Source organism: Temnothorax nylanderi, unplaced genomic scaffold (assembly GCF_030848795.1).
Source record: "Temnothorax nylanderi isolate EJ_2023f unplaced genomic scaffold, tnyl_v1.0 TNYL_tig0624_pilon, whole genome shotgun sequence".
Classification (NCBI taxonomy): Eukaryota; Metazoa; Arthropoda; class Insecta; order Hymenoptera; family Formicidae; genus Temnothorax; species Temnothorax nylanderi.
The window spans coordinates 1,793-22,750 of NW_027249686.1; the positions used below are offsets into that span (position 1 = coordinate 1,793).

Consider the following 20,958-nt stretch of genomic DNA (forward strand, 5'->3'; position numbering starts at 1 on the left):
TATCAAGTACAAAAATGGGACAAAATTGCGATTTTTACGCTTTTTCCCAATGATACCATGTTGTTTATGAATAATTTCTGAGATTAGCTCTACACTGTTTAATCAAGAAAATAAAATTATACTACATATAGCTATAGCGACATACATCTTTAAATACAACAAATGCGAATATCATTGAATTCTGCCAAGATTCAGAGTCCTTGAGATTATTTAAAAAAATGGTTTATTTTGTAAAGCACGCGAGATTTAGATTAGCAACCTCTCGTTTACGATGTCCTGAACAATTTGAAATAAAAATCGTTCGTTTTGATAAGATCTCCACCTACCTCTTCAGACTAGCGTGCTTCGCGCCGTTCAGAATCTTGTTCTTGCGTTCGCTGCCGGCGGTGCTGGCCACGCTGTCGATGCTGTAGAGGCTGTCGTCCTTAGTAACCCTGTTGGCGTTGTGCAGGGTCGATTTCCTCGCGGTAGTCGTCCCGTTGTGCTTCGGGCTCTCGAGGGTCGGTCGAGGAGAGCCGTGCCGGGCGACGGGATCGCCGCCGGCCGGATCCTCAATCCTGGTGGAGACGATCATCGCTCTGGTCGCGTCCGTGCACTTTCTCGGCGACGTGGTCACCACGGCGGTGCTCTTCTGCAGCTTGCCGGTCGCGCGATAATTGTTCTGTTGGCTGCTGGGCTCGCCGGGCGGTGGCTTGTCCTCCGTCGGCAGCATGTACGACAACATCGTCCCTTTTTCCTTCACCTGCAGGGCACACGGGAAGCAAACACGTAGGCGGAAATTCAGTACGAGATCGCCGTGGAAGATCGCCCGGGAGTCATTAACCGGGTAGGCGCGACGACGGTGAGAAAAATACGAAGCGACACAAAAGAGATCAATCGAGGGTCGTCGGAAGCGGTTAGAAAAAGTATACCGTTCACGGTAATAAGAGCATGACGGCAAGCCGGTTGATTAATGCTCCGAGAGACGTAGTTAGACCAGTTACAAGTTAACAACATACCGTTCGAAACAATTAGGAAAGATTCGGATAACTCTAAATCGAATGCCAGCAGTTAGAAAAAGGTAAATAATAGCATTTAAACGAACGTATCTATTCATTTAAGATCAAGCTTAGATGCTAAGAGAAACTTTTGAAACTTGAAATATTTCTAAATGTCATAGTTTTCTGAAGAAACAATCGTATAATCGTTTTGAGCATCAGTATATATAATCTTGAGGAAAATTTTTTTCACTGAAACAGATTAATCCTTACTTAAAAAGACATGAACAATATAGGAAGAGCTATCGGTGCAAGAACTTCAAGTTGTACCATTGAAAAAAATAAAAGATTAAAATTATTAAAATTATTACAAATCTGCAGTTAGATACACATTAATTTTCACACCTCGATAATCTGACAAATCGTAAAAATGTCACGAAAGAAATTTAATCAAATATCAAGTTGAATTATCGGGAGATTGGTTCCATTGAGACGAGAGAACGCGGAACAATAGCGAGCATTGTTCCTGGAGTATTAAAAGGCTTAAGCCGGGTAAGCGGTTCGATATCTTGTGACGGTCGAGCGATTATACGAAATCACGCGTGTCGCGGCGCCTATAGTTCGCGTATATAGTGGAGAGGGCTATTATTAGCGCGATAAGTCAACCGTCTCCTGTCAAACCGGTATGTCTCCGTCGCATCGCGAAAACGTCTTTCCCGGACGAGCGTCATCGTTATCGCCATCGTTAGTGAATAACTGTATTGGATCCATCCGCCGCAACGTTACGCAAACAGCCGCGTATCAATCGGAACGAGAGAGAGAGCGGGCGCGAAGGAAACGATCCGCTTTAAATGCGTTTACATATAGTCACTGACTGACATAGACCTGACATCGCACTTCCTATCTTTAGGCGCCGCCGCGTCTTCGACAATAATGTCTGCGATATCGGATATAGAAGAAAACATTGGAAAGAATGTCGATTTGGCTGGATTTGAATGTTTAACGGCATCGCTGATAAATGGAAATTCTGACGCATGAAAAGAGTGTAATTGAGAAAGGCATTATAGTCGCGAAGTCAATTAAATTAGAAGAAACAGTGGACTTTGATGTAGATGGAGTGCTCAATAGGATTGTGGGAGGATAATATACGTCCAAAGATTTTTAACACTAAATACAATAATCAATAAAAAATGTTGAGAAAGTACTCTTCTTCTGCATAAAGCAATTAAAACTAATTAACGTAGAACTGATCCACGCGTAAACGTAAATTCGCAAACGTACACGAGATAAAATCGTGGAAATCTAAAATATCGCCGTCTAAGAATTTGCGCACGAAAATTTGGAAAAAAAGAAGAGAAGGAAATTTGCTCCACTGGTTTCCGCGTCTCATACGGGATCGACTCACCGGCGCGAAAGCTCACGCGACGTTTATCGCTCACCCACGAAAGCTTTGCGTCTATCGGCGATCGTCTCTCTCTCTCTCTCTCTCTCTCTCTCTCTCTCTCTCTCTCTCTCTCTCTCTCAAGCCGCTTAAGCTCAGTCTCAGTTTACGGTCAGACGCACCCACCGCTGTTCGTTTCTCACGCGCGCAATTTCGCACGTTGGCTCATTAACTTGTGTATGCGCGTTTGCCGCAAACTCGGGTCTCGCGACTGCTACCGCGACTCCGAGCTTCGCTAACACGCTCACTCGCTCGCGCCGACGCCTGCGCGCTCAAACGAAGTCACATTCGCGTCGCGCGATTCCGCTTTACGACCATCTTGATCACTAAAACGATTGCACGGCATTGATGGATTATAGAAATTTTCGAGATTATTTTAGCGCGTTAACTTCTGCCGAAAAAGTACACGTTATTTCCACTAAAACGTGTGGAAACCACCCCCGACAATTTTTAGACAGTGACTCGTAACGCCGAAATTTTCGTGTCACTGTTGCCTCCAACCTGATTACGAATACTGTTACTTTCGGTGCAGCAGCGAGTAACTTCCACGGAGGATAGCGAGGAGAGAAAAGGAACGTTCGCCAGCGGAACGCCGAATCGCGACTGAGCGCGACGCAAAAGCGAGGCAAAGGTTACAAGACAGACGGCCGACTATAGCTATACCTACTCTACTCCGCTCTAGTCGCCCGCTCTGCTCTCCGTTCTGCCGCTTCTAGACGCCGCTCTATGCCGCCGCCGCTGTGGCTCTTACATCAATTCGGATCTCGTATCGTCCTCCCGAGACGCATGCATCTTGCACCGTGCACCGGCCTACCTGCTGCACGTTTTCCCTAACCCGATGTGAATTCGGATTCCTACCTGCTTGAAATAGTGACTTTCTACCTGCAGGACTCGCGACTGGTCGTTAATGTTGCATCGAAAGGCAGGAGATCGTTCAGGCCGCGAGTTTTTATAACTGTGCGCGGAAGTGGGTCGTTTCTGTAAAAAGCGGTAAATTGGGAATTGACATGGTCGCCGGGTAACAATCGCAAGTCAACCTGTGGATCATTCTTGTACGTTTCTAATAGTAATTGCTTTCTCCAGAAGAGTAAGTACTTTCTCCATATTTTATTGACACACGCACTTAGCACCAAAATTCTTTTACATAATGTCTTTCTAATGAAAAAATCTGAGATGTACATTGATTATTTATCTAATTTATTTTCCTTAGATATGTATATAAAAGAGAGATACATAGATTAATATTTATCTGATAGTTTCTTCGTATCTCTATTCCTGAGGCCAAACCTGGCAGAAGTGTACTTATGATCATTGCAGAGAGGAGAAAATGTTCCACCGAATCGATAAGATTGCAGCTTACAAGTTACGATTCAAGATCGAATCGGCGAGATGTATCAGTGGAATCTGTAAATCTCGCACACGTATCTTATCTTTTATTAATAAAGAACGTAATAGAATTTATTCTTCATTTATTACTAAAATTGAATTTCAATATTAAAAATTAACTATTTTCTGTCATTCTGATTACACGACAGTTATCTATAAATACACAGGAAAAAAAAGGGTCAAATCAAAACTTATACACTCGCAACAATCTATAATCTTCTTATAAGAATTTCAACTTTTTTTTCGTGGTTGAACTATATAAATGACTTCATTCAAGCAAGTTTTCTTTGTTTAATACAACATACAATCTCATTTCAAGATTGTATGTTTATAGATTGTTTCTGTGTAAAAGATATTCATTTATAATGATAAATAAATTAGATAAATAATTCTCTGTGCGTGTCCATCTCTCTATAATCAAGTATTCTTTTAAACAATTTCTTAGTGATGTGGAATTGAGACGTGCCTGTTCCGTGATAGCCCGTACGCGGAAGAGAATGTAATTTAAGATACACCCTCTAATCTCGCCGATTTGCGACATTACTCAGAGTATTCTGCGGAACCGAAACGGTCGATCGCTTCGCGCGTGCAGCTAAACTGCAGGTGCAAACGCGCATTCGTCGTGGCAGCCGTGGCGACCGTGGTAGCCATTCAACCTGCTCCTTTCCCATGCGAACCCCCGCCTGGTTTAAAGAGCCCCGAAGCCCTTCCGTGCGTGAAGAATTTCACGGCTGAATCGGCTCCCGTCCGCTCCCGTTACGCGACTTTGCGAACACCGGAACGAACTCGGTTTTCCTTTGGCGAATCACGGTCACGGATATTTCGAGTCCGCACTCGTCTGCGACTGTTTCCAAGGCAGACTCGCAGCCAGTTGACCCTTTAACCGACTTTGCCCGTTCTATCTTTTATAATGTTAAATCGATCTTCCAATCGCGTATCTAGCAATTTGCGAAACTTATCAAGGTGTGAAAATTAATTAAAATTCTCTCTGAACAATTTATATACCTATATACCTTATTTCTCATTCCCTAAATAAAATACATTTTCCCGTATCGTCAAATAGATTGTGATATTTTCAGTTTTAACAATTTTTGCATCGACATAACAGGAAATTTGTCTCAAGGGGATCGATTTTTATCGCAGACAAAATATGAAAGAATGCAAACTGGACGTACTCACGTTCGCGCCAAGATGTACTCGAGGCAAGGATGTCCGAAATGTCCTCTTGATAGAGTAGCATCGGGACTACCTGAAAAACATTTGTAGTCGATTAGTATGAATATCTTATCCATTTTACTCTAAATATACGTAGACATATTTTATAAATTTCTCTTAAATAAAATTTGTATGTAAAACTATTTCTAAGTGTATAATACATTGCTTTACTTATCCCTTTCCTATCGTTATAAATGCCATTATAAAAAGTTATACTTTATAATCTTCGAGATAAGACTAATTTCAAGACTATTTTGAGGATTGATTAAAGTGATATCTTAAAGATAAACTTGTATTATACTATACTATAACCACTGGATCGTTAGACCATGAATACTGTCCACAGTTTAAGACTGAAAGAACTTCTAGGTATCGTCCTAAGAACGACGAAGTATTCGCTAAACAGTCTATTACTTGAGAATGAAGAGGACGGGGTTTTTCCCTCTCAAACCGGGGGAAAAGCGAGGGGAAACAAGGAGAAGAAACGATCTCGTCTCTCGCTTGAATGGCCACCTGTTTTCGCGGACAGGTGACATCACGCACACGCGGGCGTGAGAACCCGAGGACGCACGAGCTGAGGGCAATGACTTCTGGAACACCGACGCGCGCCGAGAAATGAATAACGATACTCTCTCTGAAGAAGAGATTTGCGTTGCCGGGGGAAAACTGGCTGCCACGATTCCACGAAGCAAGTGCGGTAGCTGTCTCAACGGCCGGCAGCCGAGTGGAATCGTTTGAATGCCTTTTCGAGCCATTATATATCTCTGATATAATTACGTAGAAATATATATATATAAGATTCGCGTGCGAGACGAGAATCAGCTTTGATATCGCACGCGCGGTAAGCGCAATAAGTCGATAAGAGCGGCTTCTAAAGTAAAGACTCCAGCTGACTCCAGCGAGCCGATATCTCTAAAGACTGCACGCGTGATAAGAAAGCCATACGCGCCGGCCGCGTGCGGGGTTCTTTCGAACCCCGTGGTGTGCATTAAGAGTCCGGCTTATCCGCTCGATTACTCCGCGTCGGGCAACCGTTGCGCGATAACTCCACTGCGCTTATCATCTGCGTGAGTCACCTTACCTTGCGCCTCGCCAAGGTCGTGCGAAGGCGAACGCGCGGCGCAACCACGTTTTTTTATTTACGCGACAAATGACCACCGGCTACCGTCCCGAGTTTCTGATAAAAGAGAGGGCAGGAAACTCGAGGATTCTCGATGCTATCGAGATTTTCACGAACACCATCAACGAATGTATAATCAAGATTGAGACGGTTTTTATTTCGTACAGACAATCTCTACATAGAGAGAATTTTTCGTTATTTTTTACCGTTAAATTTACCACAAACTTGGAACAACTTGGCAAACAAGAAATTTTTGAAAAAAACAAAAGACATTTTACAAACAACGTACTAATAAAAATTACCAAGCAGATTGGTAATTTTTGAAAAGTTATTGTAATTTTACTATATATTTTAGTAAAATTAATCAAACATATTTTACATTTTATTGTAATAGATATTAATATTTTTTATTATGGTAGATATTAATTAGAATAGCTCGCATAAAACTCTTCGTAATACATGTTGTGCCATAACTACCATGATTTTCAGGGTAAATTCTAAGAGAAAATTCTCTCTGGGTATAGATTTGTTATTAAATACGAAAGTAGAATGATTATCAAAATGTTACGCTGACCCAATTTTGGGTTCATCCATTTCATGTGTTTCGGAGACAAAAGGTTAAACACGACGGCGAATTATGCATAACGATGGCCGCCGGTTCCGCCGCGATTATAGAGCAATGATGCAATGCACTTGAGTGCACCGGGGCGCTAAATTGATAAATTTGCATGCCCCCGCCGTTGCGTTCGCATGCAGCGTGCGGCGTATCCCCGTGCTGCACGACTGAAACGGGCTTCGTCTCGAGAGCGGAATAAACCTCGCCGTTCACATAATGCAGACGAAGCGCAGGCGGCCCGCGATAAATCTGCCCTTGCGAATATCCGAAATGTCAGTACAATCGAGCACGTAAAACGGATGCATAATGCAGCGCGTCAGTCGAGATGAATTAAGACGAATTAATTCTGAGAGAATTTTCTTAAGAAATTTTCTCAAGAAGGTGTTTTTCAAAAATAATTCTTTATACATTCGATCTATGCAAAAAAAATGGGCAGTAAAAGCAAAAGCAAAGTTTCGAACTAAAGCAGCGGAAAATTTAAAAAGACGTCGCCTTGAAATCTTATACCTTTGGCGCAAGACAGGTAATTTACTTATTCGAAACTTATCCCCTCGGCATAAATTTCTTATATATAATTTATAAATTTATAGTAAAAAGTTTATACCACGAATCTTATTAATATTTTAGACGCGATGAAAGATAAACTTCGCGAGCGACAAGAGTTTACTATCGTGAGAATTTAGTGTTTTACGGTGGCAAAGTGACGCAACTTTTCGGGACGACTATGTTATAGTTACGACCGAATACGAGAGGCTGTGCGCGTACAAAACGATCGGCGAATGACATCATCGACTACCATCTTGCTCGACGAAAAACGTTTACTCGAATGTTTGCCGCGCCGCCCAGATGCTCGTCAGGTCATGTATTTTTATCGAGTAGAGAGAGAGAGTATCGCGAATATCACGCGATTATCGACGTAAACTTCAAGATCTGCCAATTTCTTTAGTGCATCCTTATAATCACGCGAAACTGTCCTTCGATATTATTGCTCGAGTGCCGTTGCACTCGAACGAAGACACCGCGGGAACAGGCTGGTGAGTGAAATCGCTGGCGAGGGTTAAAACTCGCCGCTTCTACAACGATTATGTTTCTACTCACGAACGCGATTTCACGACACGTGCAACGTGGGATGAGGTCATCGCGGTGACGTCAACATCTGATTGCGCGATTTCTCAACCTTTCCTTCCGTCCCCGCCCTTCGGCTAAGTCAATCGACAATCGACCAAAAAGGAAAATCAGAGAGAATTTTATTTGTGTAAAATTAAAAATTTTTCAATTTCAGGAATAAACAAAAATGTTTGAATATACGACGCCTTTGTGCGCAGATTTTTTAATCATCGCTCGTTGATCTAGATTATCAAAGGCATAAAGCAAACTGTAAAATGTAAAAATCCATAAATTTTATCCACGTGTTTCTTAGAACCCTAACTTGTCTCGATGAAATATCACTATTCTTCAGACACCTATGCACGTCGGTGCACCTATGAACGCAACTTCCGCTCGAGCGCGCGTACATATATTATATTTTCAGCCACAAAGTTGATTCACGAGCCAACCCGAGTCCAGGAATAGTCGATCACTGTAAAAGCCGTTGCGCCGCGTAGGAAGGGCCGGCTAGCCCGCTCGACTTTCATTGCCGGTCCAGTCGTCGAGAAAACTGACGTTTACTGCTATATAGGGATCTCAGAGTTAGAGAGAGCGTTGTGTTATCGACGGCCTCCGCGATTCAATTATCTTAGTATCTAATCTAATCCGCGATAATTACAACGGAGTCGTCCCGCTGTCGGTGCTCGTTAGCTCGCGCTCGCTGTCCGAGAAAATACTCGCGAAATTTCGTTATGCATCAGAGTAGTTTACGAGATTCGCGTTAGACGTCGGCAACCGTATGATAAATATGTAGTCGAGCTTTTCCCGATAAAAGTCAGAAAGATGTCGAAAGTTAACGAATTCTGACAAGATTCAGCTTTGCCGCAAATGGAAGATAGAAATTGGATTCTCGATTTCGTGCAACAACTTAATAATTTCACGCGGATTTTACTTAAATTTACAGAAATTTAATATAGACATATTGTAAAATATTTAACGCGTCAAATAAAGTTACGAGAGATGCAATTTATAAACTGTGCAAGTCATATTCGAAGGAAAGAGTCAGCGAAGCAGAAATAACGTGCATACAAAAGTTGCCACCGATTAATTTCTCATCCAAACGGCAATCCGATTTAATTAAACCAGTAACGTCGAGAAGAATTTTCTCACAGGTAGACTTTAATAACGTTCAGAGAGGTGAGGCGGCGTTTCTTAGGTGCATACTTAGATGATTAAGAAGTAGAACGAAATAATCCTCAATTATGTCCCGTCCGTCTGTCCTGCTACTTCTCTCGTTCTCCGGCCGTAGGTTTCCGGCACGACTCGGTAACGTTACTTTGCGACACGATTTCCGGCGGCGTGACTTCCTGCCGAAGAGTGTAGCACGGACTCCTGAGGAGCCTCCGGCTCTCGAAGATCGTAACCGGAACTCGTGCGCGCAAACGATACCGTTATTCGGCGTCTTCCTCGTCGCCGTTAATAGAGCAGAGCATCGCGCGGTGGTGCTTCGTGAAGGAGTAAGCTTTATGACGGGGCATTCGGGGACTTGCCTCATCTAGCCTCGTCAAGCGCTATTTGAAGCAATAAAACGATTAAGATAATTAGCTATTCTAAAGTGAGATTTTTTTACCACGACTTCTCATTAACTCGCTATTCGAAACTGTATATACAGATGTATCTCGTTATTTCTCACAGATATGTTTTTAAAGAGAGAAAAAGAGAGAGAGAGATTCTGCTTTTATTCACACAAGCACCACTGCGCGTCGGTGGCGGAAGCTCGGAAATTGACTTTAACAACGCCGTTGTCCCGCGAATTCACATCGCAGAGTGGCGCGCCGGCGCTACACTTCTCGGATTTATAGATCCGCCGATAAAGATCACGAGCATAAATGCTCCAGTCATCTGGATCTCCCGACTGCGAGAAATGCGTGCGTATGATATCGCATGATTCATGAATCCCGAATTTCATAGATACGCAAACTTTATAACGTCGCGGAATTTGTGGAGACATAATAAGATATACACATTTATAGATCTTCGTATTCATGTATCCTAGTCGCACTGTGATTCTATTTGATATTAGTGCAATGAAAACGAAATAATAATAGAACAAGAATTTATCGAACACATGAGATAAGAATATAATCTAATATTCGCAAATCAGAAACATCAATTTCTTATACGCTGGACTCCAATTCTGTTGGAATTTAAAGTAAAGAAAGGTGGAGGAAGAAATGATTTACTCAGTACATTCAGATATCCTCTACTTTGGGCTTATCTAGCGGAGGACGGAAAACCGGTGGACCGATTAATTACGATAATGCAATAATCCGCTTCACTCCCAGCGGACGAGGAAGTTCATATTATACAAAAGACGAGAAGAACGTCATAACGATCTCTCCTTGATCTCCTGCGTCTTCCGCATCTCTTCGGCTTCCTTCTGTCGCGAACATTAACGTAACTGTAGTATTAGCGGACCGTAATACGAGCTACTATCTCGCTCATAACTGCGTTGCCTTCAGACGACACTAAGATTACATGCATACAGGGTGATTCTTACTGTCACGCAAGAACTCTGCGGGAAAGCTTAAGACTTAAATTGTCGAGAAAGAAAGAGAGAGATAGAGATTTATTCGTAGCATTCATATAAGAACGATAATAATAAAAAGTTAAAAATTAAGATTTTTATTTATCCCATGGTTTATGCATTCAGAGATTAATATGATTCATCTTGATACAAATACAATTTTTTTCATCGTTTCCATCTTTTCCAATCGTTTCGCATTATTTTATGACTGTATGCATTAAAATTTAAATTGCATTTTATTTTAATAAAATTATAACAACATAATCACGACAATGATATTTTAGTATATTTTTGGGATATTACGAAAATGTAAGATGTAATTATTTTTAATCCTATTCTCGTATATCTTTTTTAATTTCCTATAATTTCTATATTAAGCATTCATAAGAAAGATAATAGAGAATAAATAAAATAGATAAAAATACAAGTTTTTATTTATCCTAGAGGGTTTACATGTACAGAGATTAATACAAATCATCTCGATATAAATTATGCAACCTATTTTTTATTTACTTTTTTACTAATATAAAATGTATCTTCTCAATATCCACGAAATTTAGTTTCGAACATTTATCGCTATGCTTTAGCAAGTTCCGCAAATTATTTTACGACACTCTATGTATCAAATGTATCATTTTTCATTAAACATGAGACGAATTGTCGCATAATCGGCAGATATCCGATTTCACCCCTCGCTGTGGTCAGCTGCGCGGCCTGTCGGATTTTCTAAAGATTAGGATGTACGCTAAATCGAGCAGACTTAACGAGACAACGATTAGACTACCGAGAACCGGTGAAACGCGTCTTGTTAATGGCAAGGATTAACCTGGCAGGATCGTTATGAAAAGATATGCCGCCAGTAACGTCTTGAAGAGTAAGCAATTCCACTGTTTATTAATGGTCTTTTGTGCAAAGTAACGCATTCCAAACGCGCCGTAACGGATATTTTAAATGGTGTTATATTCCTCAGGTAATGATAGCAACTGAAGATTGCAGTTAACAGTTAGGTGAAATACAAGTAAATAAAAATATTTTATTGGTAAGTTCGAAAACGCAATTTATTGCTCATGAAATTTCAATTTGTGGCTTAATAATCACAACTTCAAGTATCAAAGAGTTGAAATAAAGATGAGATTAAGCAACAAAGTTAAAAAATAAAAGTATTTAGTAAGAAAATTATACATCGCGGGCAAGAGACGTAATTAATTCCGGAATCGTGTATAACCTTTCAAATTGAAAGTCTCTGCGAGTTGTGATCTTTAACATTAAAACCGCGATAAGAGAATGAAATAGAGGGGACCCCCAAAGTGTGCGTCAAAGGATTAATAAGCCCGGGTCAGCGACCGTGGCTGGACGTTTTATCGACGAGCAGCAGCAGCACGAGTGCGTTTCGTCTGGCTTAAATCGTTCGTATCTCTACGGACCGCTTGAATCGGGAGTGCAACGATGCGCGGGTTCTGCGCATCGCTGCAATTTCGCGCGAGAGATCAGTGAGTTTCTGTGCGGCTAGCTATAGCTCGCGCCATAACGAGATAAAGTCATTTCACGGCGATCAAAGCGACGAGAGGAAGATGAACGGAAGGGATTCACGGAACTCCTTCTTTCGTTTATCTCGTTTTCGAATTTATTGGACACCGTCGGTCGGAGTTAAGAGAACTCCCGGCTCCCCGGTAATTAGCACGTTACCGATCAAAGCGCTATATTTAGCCCGCCTTGATTTATGTACGCGGCATAAATACGTCTCTCTCGGGACAGACGCGCCCGCGATTAGAAATTCTTCAATAGATTTTGAATCGATATTCTTCTTTACTTAACATTCAGTGAATACATTCAACATCTTTTTAATGTTTGACATTAAATTAAATTAAATGTTTCGGTAAATAAGGGTTAAAATTTTGTTGAAACGCCCTTAAATTTTGTTGAAGATTTAAATGCATCTATAAAATAAGTCATAAAATAATGCAAAACTTACAGAAAAAGGTTGTATGGTTTGCATAAAGATGATCCATAATGAATAAATCATGAGATAAATAAAAATCTTCTAATTTCTAGCTCTTTATCATTATCCCTTATATGAATGCTAAGAATAAGAATAGAAAATAAAAAGAGGAAAACATATTTTAAAAAATAAAATAATAAAATTGGGCATAATATTATGATTTATTTATGCTGTTAAAGCTTAACTCTAATTTTTAATCATTTACAATTCATGCCATCAATTCAAATAACATCTCTTTTCGTACATAATAAAAATGCTTCAATTTAAAGTTCGATCGATCGATTGGCAATGTGAGAATCTTGTCCGTTATTTACCGTCGGATAAAAATGTTTCGCGTTCTCGCACGATGCCGCGTTTACCACGATCACCGTAATAACGGGCGGAACGATAATGACAGTGCCACCGTGGAGGTTAACAATTTCCGAGTCCGACGAGTTAGGTTCTGCATACGTATGACGTCGTGGTATTGAAATTTCTCCGACTGACTATTACGCGGTCGTCCACCTTGCACGATCATCGACTTCAAATTGGCAAAGGGTTCCGGTGTTCGAGGAGAAGATGATGACAGAAAATATTTCGTGGAAGAGAACTTACGGTAAAAAAAAAAATCAAATGGATAATTTAAGAATAATAGAGATTGTTGTATGCTAGAACTTTCCGCGAACAGTATCGAGAAAAGACTTTTAAAAACGTAGTGTTTAGACTGTTTAGCTACTACTATTATTGCGAAGCAAATGTGTTAGTACCAAGATCTAACGTAAGTTTAGTAAGTGACGTGCTCGGCGCTCTGAGCGCATCCTAACATTGTTAACTGTCTCTGACCCGTTTACATTGGCTTCCGACAAAGTTAGCCAAAGAATCTCGCCTCAGGCCGCGTGTTCTCGGATCGGCTGGCAATGTTGGGTAAGACTTGAATGTTCAGAACTCGTTTAGATTCTCGATAACGGTTAGCCAATGTAGTTCACCAATGAAATTAAACTCACTTTAAAAGTAAATAAAATGTTTTCGTGGCAGAAATACTTCAAATTTTTCTTCAGCTTCCTGAGAGAATTGCTATGATATTCTTTGCGAAGAATTACCGCAATGCCTGTTAAAATAACAAAAATAAAGAAATCATTTCGATCATGCTCGCGAAGATAAAAGTGGCGCGATGAAACGAGGCTGATTATTTCAAAGGACTCGCGTCGCAACTCGGCCGACTATTTGGCCAATTGTCAACGACATGATCGATATATGCATCATCATCAAACGGGACGAATCTGTCACCCACGCGTTTCGCAAACGTTCAAGTTGCAACAAAGGAGCAGTTTGCATTTTTACAGACTCGGCTATGAAGTTGACTGGCTACTTTAGGCTGTGGGGAAATGTTCAGAAACATTGATCATTATCTCGCGCAAGATTGATTCGTGAGACAATGAGAATGAGAGAGAATTTTGCGCAATGTAAGAATTAAAATAAGAAAGCATCCAAGCAGCGCCGTGTGTATATGTATTCTAATTAGGTTCTTTGACAGAGTCTTTATACAATGTATATGATTAATTGTATATTATTACGCATGATAATTGTATATTATTAGGTACGCATGATAATATTCTTGTCATGATGTAAGTTTGATGAAACATATATTTAGACCACGATAGCGTATCTGTATGTGCAGTGGTGTTCCTGTGTGTACATAATCGTATATGTGACATAACCCAATACGCTAATCTTGCACGCGACGACGTCGTCGCTGACCTTCAATCAACCGCGGGACCCTCTTTTTCCCACGGCCGACTGCTTCCGTTTAGTGCCGCTGGGTACATGAACACCCTCATATAGTTCTCGATATACAGAGTATAAGTCAAAATATTCTACTTATCAAGAAAGAAAAAACAAGATTCAATATTTCTTTAACTCAAGATATTATTAAACACACCAGTCAAACTTAATAACAGATATTATAGTGACAATATAATGCAACATAATATAATAATAATTATTGTTTATTAATTTTATTATATTTAAAAAAAAAATAACTTTTGACTTTCAAATTACTCCACGTTTGAAACTTGGTGAAATTTAAGACCTTTTTAAGTATGCAGTGATGATATTTACGTAATCCCGCTTGCAAGTTCTCTCAGTGCGCCAGTTTGCAAAGTTTCCGAGGGGCTAGTTCCCGGGAGATGCGTTTCGAGTGACCCGGTGATTCGGAATGCGGATAAAGCGTCGCGACGACGCAAACAGTCCGCCCGCGAGAGCCCCGGGACGGGAGAAGGAGCGTGGGTGTGTCGAGTCAATTGGCGGAATTGGACGGGTTAAGTGCAACGATACGATAATCGAATAAAGTTATCGTTAGAGCTGTAAATGCCACGGAACAGAAACGGGAACACGATTTTTCACGAGCGAAGGCGCGCTTTTCGCTCTGGGGAGCCGTTGAACGGAAATACTTAACTTCTTGTTGCCCTGCTGATTGCGCAAATGCCACTTTTTACTTTTCTGTTTATAATATATCGAAAATTCTTGTAATATTTTTTTCGAATTCTTTACTATAATCTATATATACGCAATACACATAATAATAAATTTGATAAATAATATTATCGAATGAAACTTTTGTATCTTTGCGCATTCCCAGCCTATCCTTAACTCTTTGGCGATTCTCGGAGACTCCGCGGGCCGCTTCCGGTTTTATCCATTTTAGCCGCGCTAATGGAGACAGTACAGACGCGTGGCTTAGCGAGTAGAATTTCGGTAGTTCTAGGAAGCTAGCCAGAGAGAGTTATTTCGATCCAGCGGCGTACATATGCCGCACTGGGTCAGCGTACCAAGACAATTTTCTGAACGCACAGACTGCGTTGCTACTACCGGCATCCTTGCGTTTTCACGCTAAAAGTCTTAAGCCTGCGTTAAACCTGGTTTTTAAATAAGCTCTTTCTGAATTTTAATTGTGATTTTAAAAAGTCAGTTTTTCAACGCTTTTTTGCAACTTTAATTGCTCGTAACTTTTGATAAAATTATAATCTTTTAAACGAACCAAACGATCAGATCTCATAATCCATTCTTTCTCTCCAATTTCTAAAGATATTTTTAAAAAATTTTAAAAATTGATTTAGTACTTCCCAAGAAAAAGTACAGGAAGATTAAAAAAACAAGATTTTACCGGAGAGTATTTCAAAAGTTTTGATGCTGTTTGGTGTCGCAATTTCACATTCGCTTGTAATAATTTATCATCTTTGTCTTTTTTTATTTTAGATTAAAACTATACAAGTAGAGAGTGCGCTGCCAAGTAACAAAGTAAATAAAAATTTAAAGAAAATTCTTTTCTCATTTCTTAATCATTCGCTTTTATTTATTTGGATTCTGAATATATGTTCCTTTTTTTAGACACTGATATATCGAAAAATTATTTTATACAGCTCAAAATGTGCAAGAAACAATCTACGCTTTTCTAAAAAAAAAATAAAAAATTGATATTTTTGTCATTTCAAGTGCATCCTCTCCCTCGAACAGGTTTTGTAGGCGTAATTGGCAGTCTGCATAAAATCATATTTTCTCTGGAAGCGAGAAGATGATCTACTGCTCATTTTCGTCTGCAGTGAATCGGCGGGAAACGGAGATGGAGGTCGATACCGCAACGCGTCGTCGTTTCTACAATTGCCAGTTTCGTGCGCGAGGAGTGTTATACTGATATAACCTCGACTTTGCAAAGGTCGGCCAATCATTTATTCCGTACATCCGCACTACGTCCGGGCTTACTTTACGTTCCATGCTGTTTAATTTACATTCGCGAAACTCCACATTACTATGTACGCGTATACGTTATAGAGCGTGCCAACTATACTCCGAATAGCGTGCGCGAGCAGCAGAGCTGGTCGATGTTTCTAGGGTGAAAATTTCTGACAAATTTCAAACAAGCCGCTGAAAATCAGTGCAATACGAATAATTCCACTGACGTGGAAAAAATTATGTCAACGCGAAAATGAATAAAATTGTACCGCATATAACAGAAATGAATTCTTTTATTCGCATATTTTGTACTTGAGTGAAACTTTTTTAAAATTTGTTTGTTCCAAGATTGACAAAAAACAATAAAATAACGGCCAAAGAGAAAAAAAAATTTTTTTTAATACTTCTATTTAATTTTTTAAATACTTTTATTTTAGATAAACCTTAAGAATCAGTTGTGCTTATCTCTGATGTGACCGCTTATTTTGAAATAAAATAATAAAAAAGAATATGAAAAATAAAAAACCACAAATAAAATTTGTCCGACGCATCGTGGCATTGTTTCGTTCGAACGAAAAATTTAATTAACGTGTACAATGGTATAAAATCGATTTTACATTGATCAGATATTCGTAAAGAATAACAAGCGTGAGGAATCTCGAATACCTTGTAGACACATAAACCGGAAAGAGAAACTTAGAAAAGGTTAAAGGCAAACATTCGCGCTCCATAAAGTTTAAAGTGACGAGGCATGAAAGTGAGTGCTTTCTGGAGACGACAAGAGTTAGTAGAGTAAGTTCTATAATAGTGAATGATTGATATATTATTGAGCGAACTATCAATTTACAATCCAATTCAAAATTCAATTATTTAAACCAATTTCCTAAAATATTATAATATAGATTTGACTAATACTTATCAATAAACTAATAAAAGGTAAATTAATAATATATATAAGTATCGACCACAATCTTTAAAAATAAAAAGGATGTACTTTCTTGGATTTCGTATTAGTATACTTAGGTCAAACGATATATAATATACTAATAATGAGGATTTGATACATTTCACGTACTCGCGATAAAATGTCGTTGCTTCAATCCTTTCACATTTCGAGCCTTCGGTATGCAATGCCAAAAAAACTCAAATCCTCTCACGAAACGGCTATAACTCGCACGCGCGCAAATATCGTCAGTGAGTTAGGTCAGTTGCCAGAATTAGAACGTGCCAGTGGATGATGGATGATCGCGTTCATGTTGCGTCTACAGAGAGAGTTGTATAGAATTCTCAGATATATTTTTTGGCTGACTTTTCCTTAGTAGAGAGTTGCTCGATTTTCTTTTCTTTACAATATTTGAATATTTCAATTAAATCTTAAAAACTGAACTCTCGAATCAGAATCTCATTCAAGATTCTATATTAACTCCGATCTTACTGACAAGATATCCTAAAAAAAATTCGCGCCTTCATATCGGTACTTTTTTTCCAAAAGATATATCAGAATTTTGAACAACTTTCATCAATCGTACGCTGTAAAACGTTTTCCCTCATAGCTTTCCTGCTGGCGAGATGACAACCCGCACGAATTTCCTCCCTCGCTTTCGTTTTCTTCGTCACCTCGCGCAAGCCTCTTCGAATTCCTCGTTGCACTGCTTCTGCACCTGACAGTCATTGCACGATATTTCCATCAGACGCCTCCTCCGCGAGTTCGCTGACAGGCTAGCGTGTCTTTTTTGCGATCCGAAAGCCGATGTCCGACAGAAATATCGTGCGATAAACGCTAAGAGCATGTAAGCCTCGCCATAAGTCTTCGAATCCTCGGTGATCGAAAATAGAGAGGAATGAAAACGGAAAATGCAACGAGACATATAGGGGAGAAACCGGAAGAGGTTTAAAGTACGCGTTTACGCAAGAGAGAAGAAGGAGAAAAAGTCGATGAGAATAAAACTGGAGATGATTACGTTCCGAGCAACGTTCTGTAATAAAATCTTCGAAAACATATTTTTCCGAGCAAAATCCGTCCTCCTAAATCCGTATCATTAAACCTACCATTAATCTTGCTGTTCTATTCAGGATCTTTTCGACCTATTTTCATTTTTAAAATACAATAATTCTTTACGAGATGCTCCTTACATATGTGATTTATATCCAACTCTCATGTTGCGTCGTTAATATCTTCAAATATATTATTACTTGTCAAATGTAAAAGAATGAAATTTGTTTGATTCAAGTTATTAAAATAGAAGTGTTAAAAAAAAAAATATATATATATATATGAGGTTGTGTTTATGAGTTCAAAGATGTGCAGTCGAGTTTATAAATTATTTCAAAAATTAGATTATAGATTTATAAATTCTCTTAATATCTGAAAAATGTGTTTACAAAAGTTTGTAAATGCACGTGATTTAAACTCGATTAAAAAAATATTCCTGATAAAAAAGCGAGGGAAAGAGAAAGAAGCAGAATGTATTCGCATGGCATACACTACATACAGGATGGGCAGGTCGCGTTGAATTTCAAGCAGTTAACGAAACAACACTCACGCCCCAGGCCCTTCGTCGCCGCCGGGCCCTCTGGCATTGTCGCGGACTCAGTGGCCCGTGAAGCTGCCGATCGAGACTATCAGATCGGGTTTCATTGTCACGCCGTTCCTCAAAACCTATGCCCAACCCTCGCGACAATCAGGTGCGGCACGTATGTACGCCTATCGTGCGCGAACAAAGTTGCCCGGATATTAGCCCAGGAAGGAAACATAAATCCAAATCACCCGCACCTGCGTCGCAAACCACACATTACACAATCACGAGCCCGTTCGCAAAAAAGAAATTCTATCGTTGAAATAAAAGCGATGAAAGAGTTCGTTATGCGATTTGAGAATACGAAATTGTAACGTTGTCAGGGTGATAATTTCTTAAATATTATACAAAATGTAGATTTCTGAGTAGTGTGTAAATTTAATTGAAAAGATATGTAAATTCACTAATAAAAGAAGAGTATTAAAAGAATTTTAAGTTCTGAATTATTGAGCATCAACTAATATACGAACGCTTTAATTTATATCTACGTGATAATTATGAACTAATAGCATTTTTTCCTAATATCAAAATAAATAGGTATGTAACTTTACACGTCATAAAAATGTTATAATAATTATTTATTCGCAAGATTATTTGCTTGTATCCTATCCTGGAGAAAATTCTTTTAAATCAGAAATGTCAAAAATAATAAAATTTACTTGATTTAACGTTGTGTGTTGTTATTCAGTTCTCCAGTTTACAATCGCAATAACGTTTTCCTCTACACTATATGCTTTCTATCTCTGTTAACCGAGAAGCTGTCCATATGTCCTACATTGTGTTCAATAACCATGACATTTTTTCACTTGTATAGCTTTAGCGCGTGTACGTCTCTTATAAGTCTTCTCTGACATCAAATGCACACAATGTTTGTCGGCATTTTTCTTCAGGGACGTGAGAAATAATTGAATTATAGGATTATCGGCCATTGGCGGGTTAAACGTCGACGAGCGAACGTTTAAGTCACGATCTCTCTGAACGAAAAGAGCTTAGCGAAATTCTATTCGGAAACAAAGACAATTGTTCGGAGAGAATTCCTTTAAAAACTCGCAATCGATATTCGACGAGTTTCATTCATGGTATTGTTTTCAAATTTGTTCTTCGATAAAGATATCAATGAATTCGGTTATATTCATTCTAAAAGTGAAATTCATGAAAGTCGTTCATGAAAGAGTTAATTTTTAGTTTGTATTTTTTTGTTTCTCGAATATAAAGAAATGTAATTCCAATTTATTCGGCAAATTCAGCGCGCAAATTAACTGCTCTATAAACTTTTAAAAGTTACAAATATCGGATTATTCTATTAGTCTATTTCAACGATCAAAGTGTTTGCAATAATCGTAGCTATAGTCGAGAGGTCTTTCTCTCTCATGGCTGCATCCTCGACTAACGTCTTTCTCGCAGCTACGTTCCCTACGCGGAAGCTGCTGAGAGAATGGTGTGGTGACAGGACACCACGGGAAACAATCGTGGATGCGGGATGATGGGCCAGTCGGCTCTCCTTTGCTCACGCGCACGCGGCATTCGCGCGAGAAATCGATATCGCGTCTGCGCGTCGGTACAACCCCAAGGCCGTCTACAGGTTGACATCGAGAGAGAACCATCGTCACCCCCTTGTGCAATCTTCAGGTTCTCTCTTGAGGCAGTTTTCAGAAACGGGAAATCTCTGTATTTTCTAATGTTTCATACATAACTGTCGGCTATTGTCAAAATTTACTTGATAAGAGCATTAAAAAATTTATAAATTTATAGAACAGATTATTCCTAGGGGAATCGCACCCTTATTTCAACACCGCCATTGTCGAGCGGTAAGAAAGCGATTGACTTGCGACGCGACGTTAAATTTCATTATCACTTATTAAGAATTCCTCGAATAAAATTATTTTCGAACGATATCACAGTATTGAGTTTACAGTTTTTTTGCAACCCTCTGCAAACAATTAATTAAATCTATCTATCAATATAAGATTTCGAAATTATTAATACAAAAAAAGTTAAAATTTGCAAACGTATCATGTATGACTTATACGATAAGCTAGCAGAAAGAATATTATCATTTAATCTAAAAATACAGCTGGAAAAAATTGTCCTGTACTTGCTGACTGCATATTATTTTTAGCCAATATCTAACCATCTTGGCTTATATTCAGCAAGAAAAATATGAAGTATTAAATTTTCTGTAAAGGCACATAAAGATTGCTGTGTATTTTCGATCCAGCCAATCAAAAAATCGTTCCAATTTTTAAG

At 39.3% G+C, this 20,958-nt stretch overlaps 1 protein-coding gene across 4 annotated transcripts in view; it reads right to left on the reverse strand.

Annotated features, from left to right (window-relative positions):
• Positions 1-305: 305 nt before the first annotated feature.
• The window catches only part of LOC139784416 (uncharacterized), a 30,305-nt gene continuing 9,652 nt past the window's right edge, over positions 306-20,958 (reverse strand). Inside the window, exons 1-3 of one of the 4 annotated variants that reach the window (XM_071723584.1) lie at positions 8,270-8,351; positions 4,980-5,053; positions 306-742 (exon numbers count right to left, since the gene is read on the reverse strand). In XM_071723584.1, coding sequence (XP_071579685.1) covers positions 323-724 — 402 coding nt within the window. In that variant the 5' untranslated portion in view covers positions 725-742; positions 4,980-5,053; positions 8,270-8,351 and the 3' untranslated portion in view covers positions 306-322. Of the gene's footprint in view, positions 743-4,979; positions 5,054-8,269; positions 8,352-20,958 lie in introns of those variants that run through there. The other 3 variants (XM_071723583.1, XM_071723582.1, XM_071723581.1) reach the window with 3 other exon arrangements.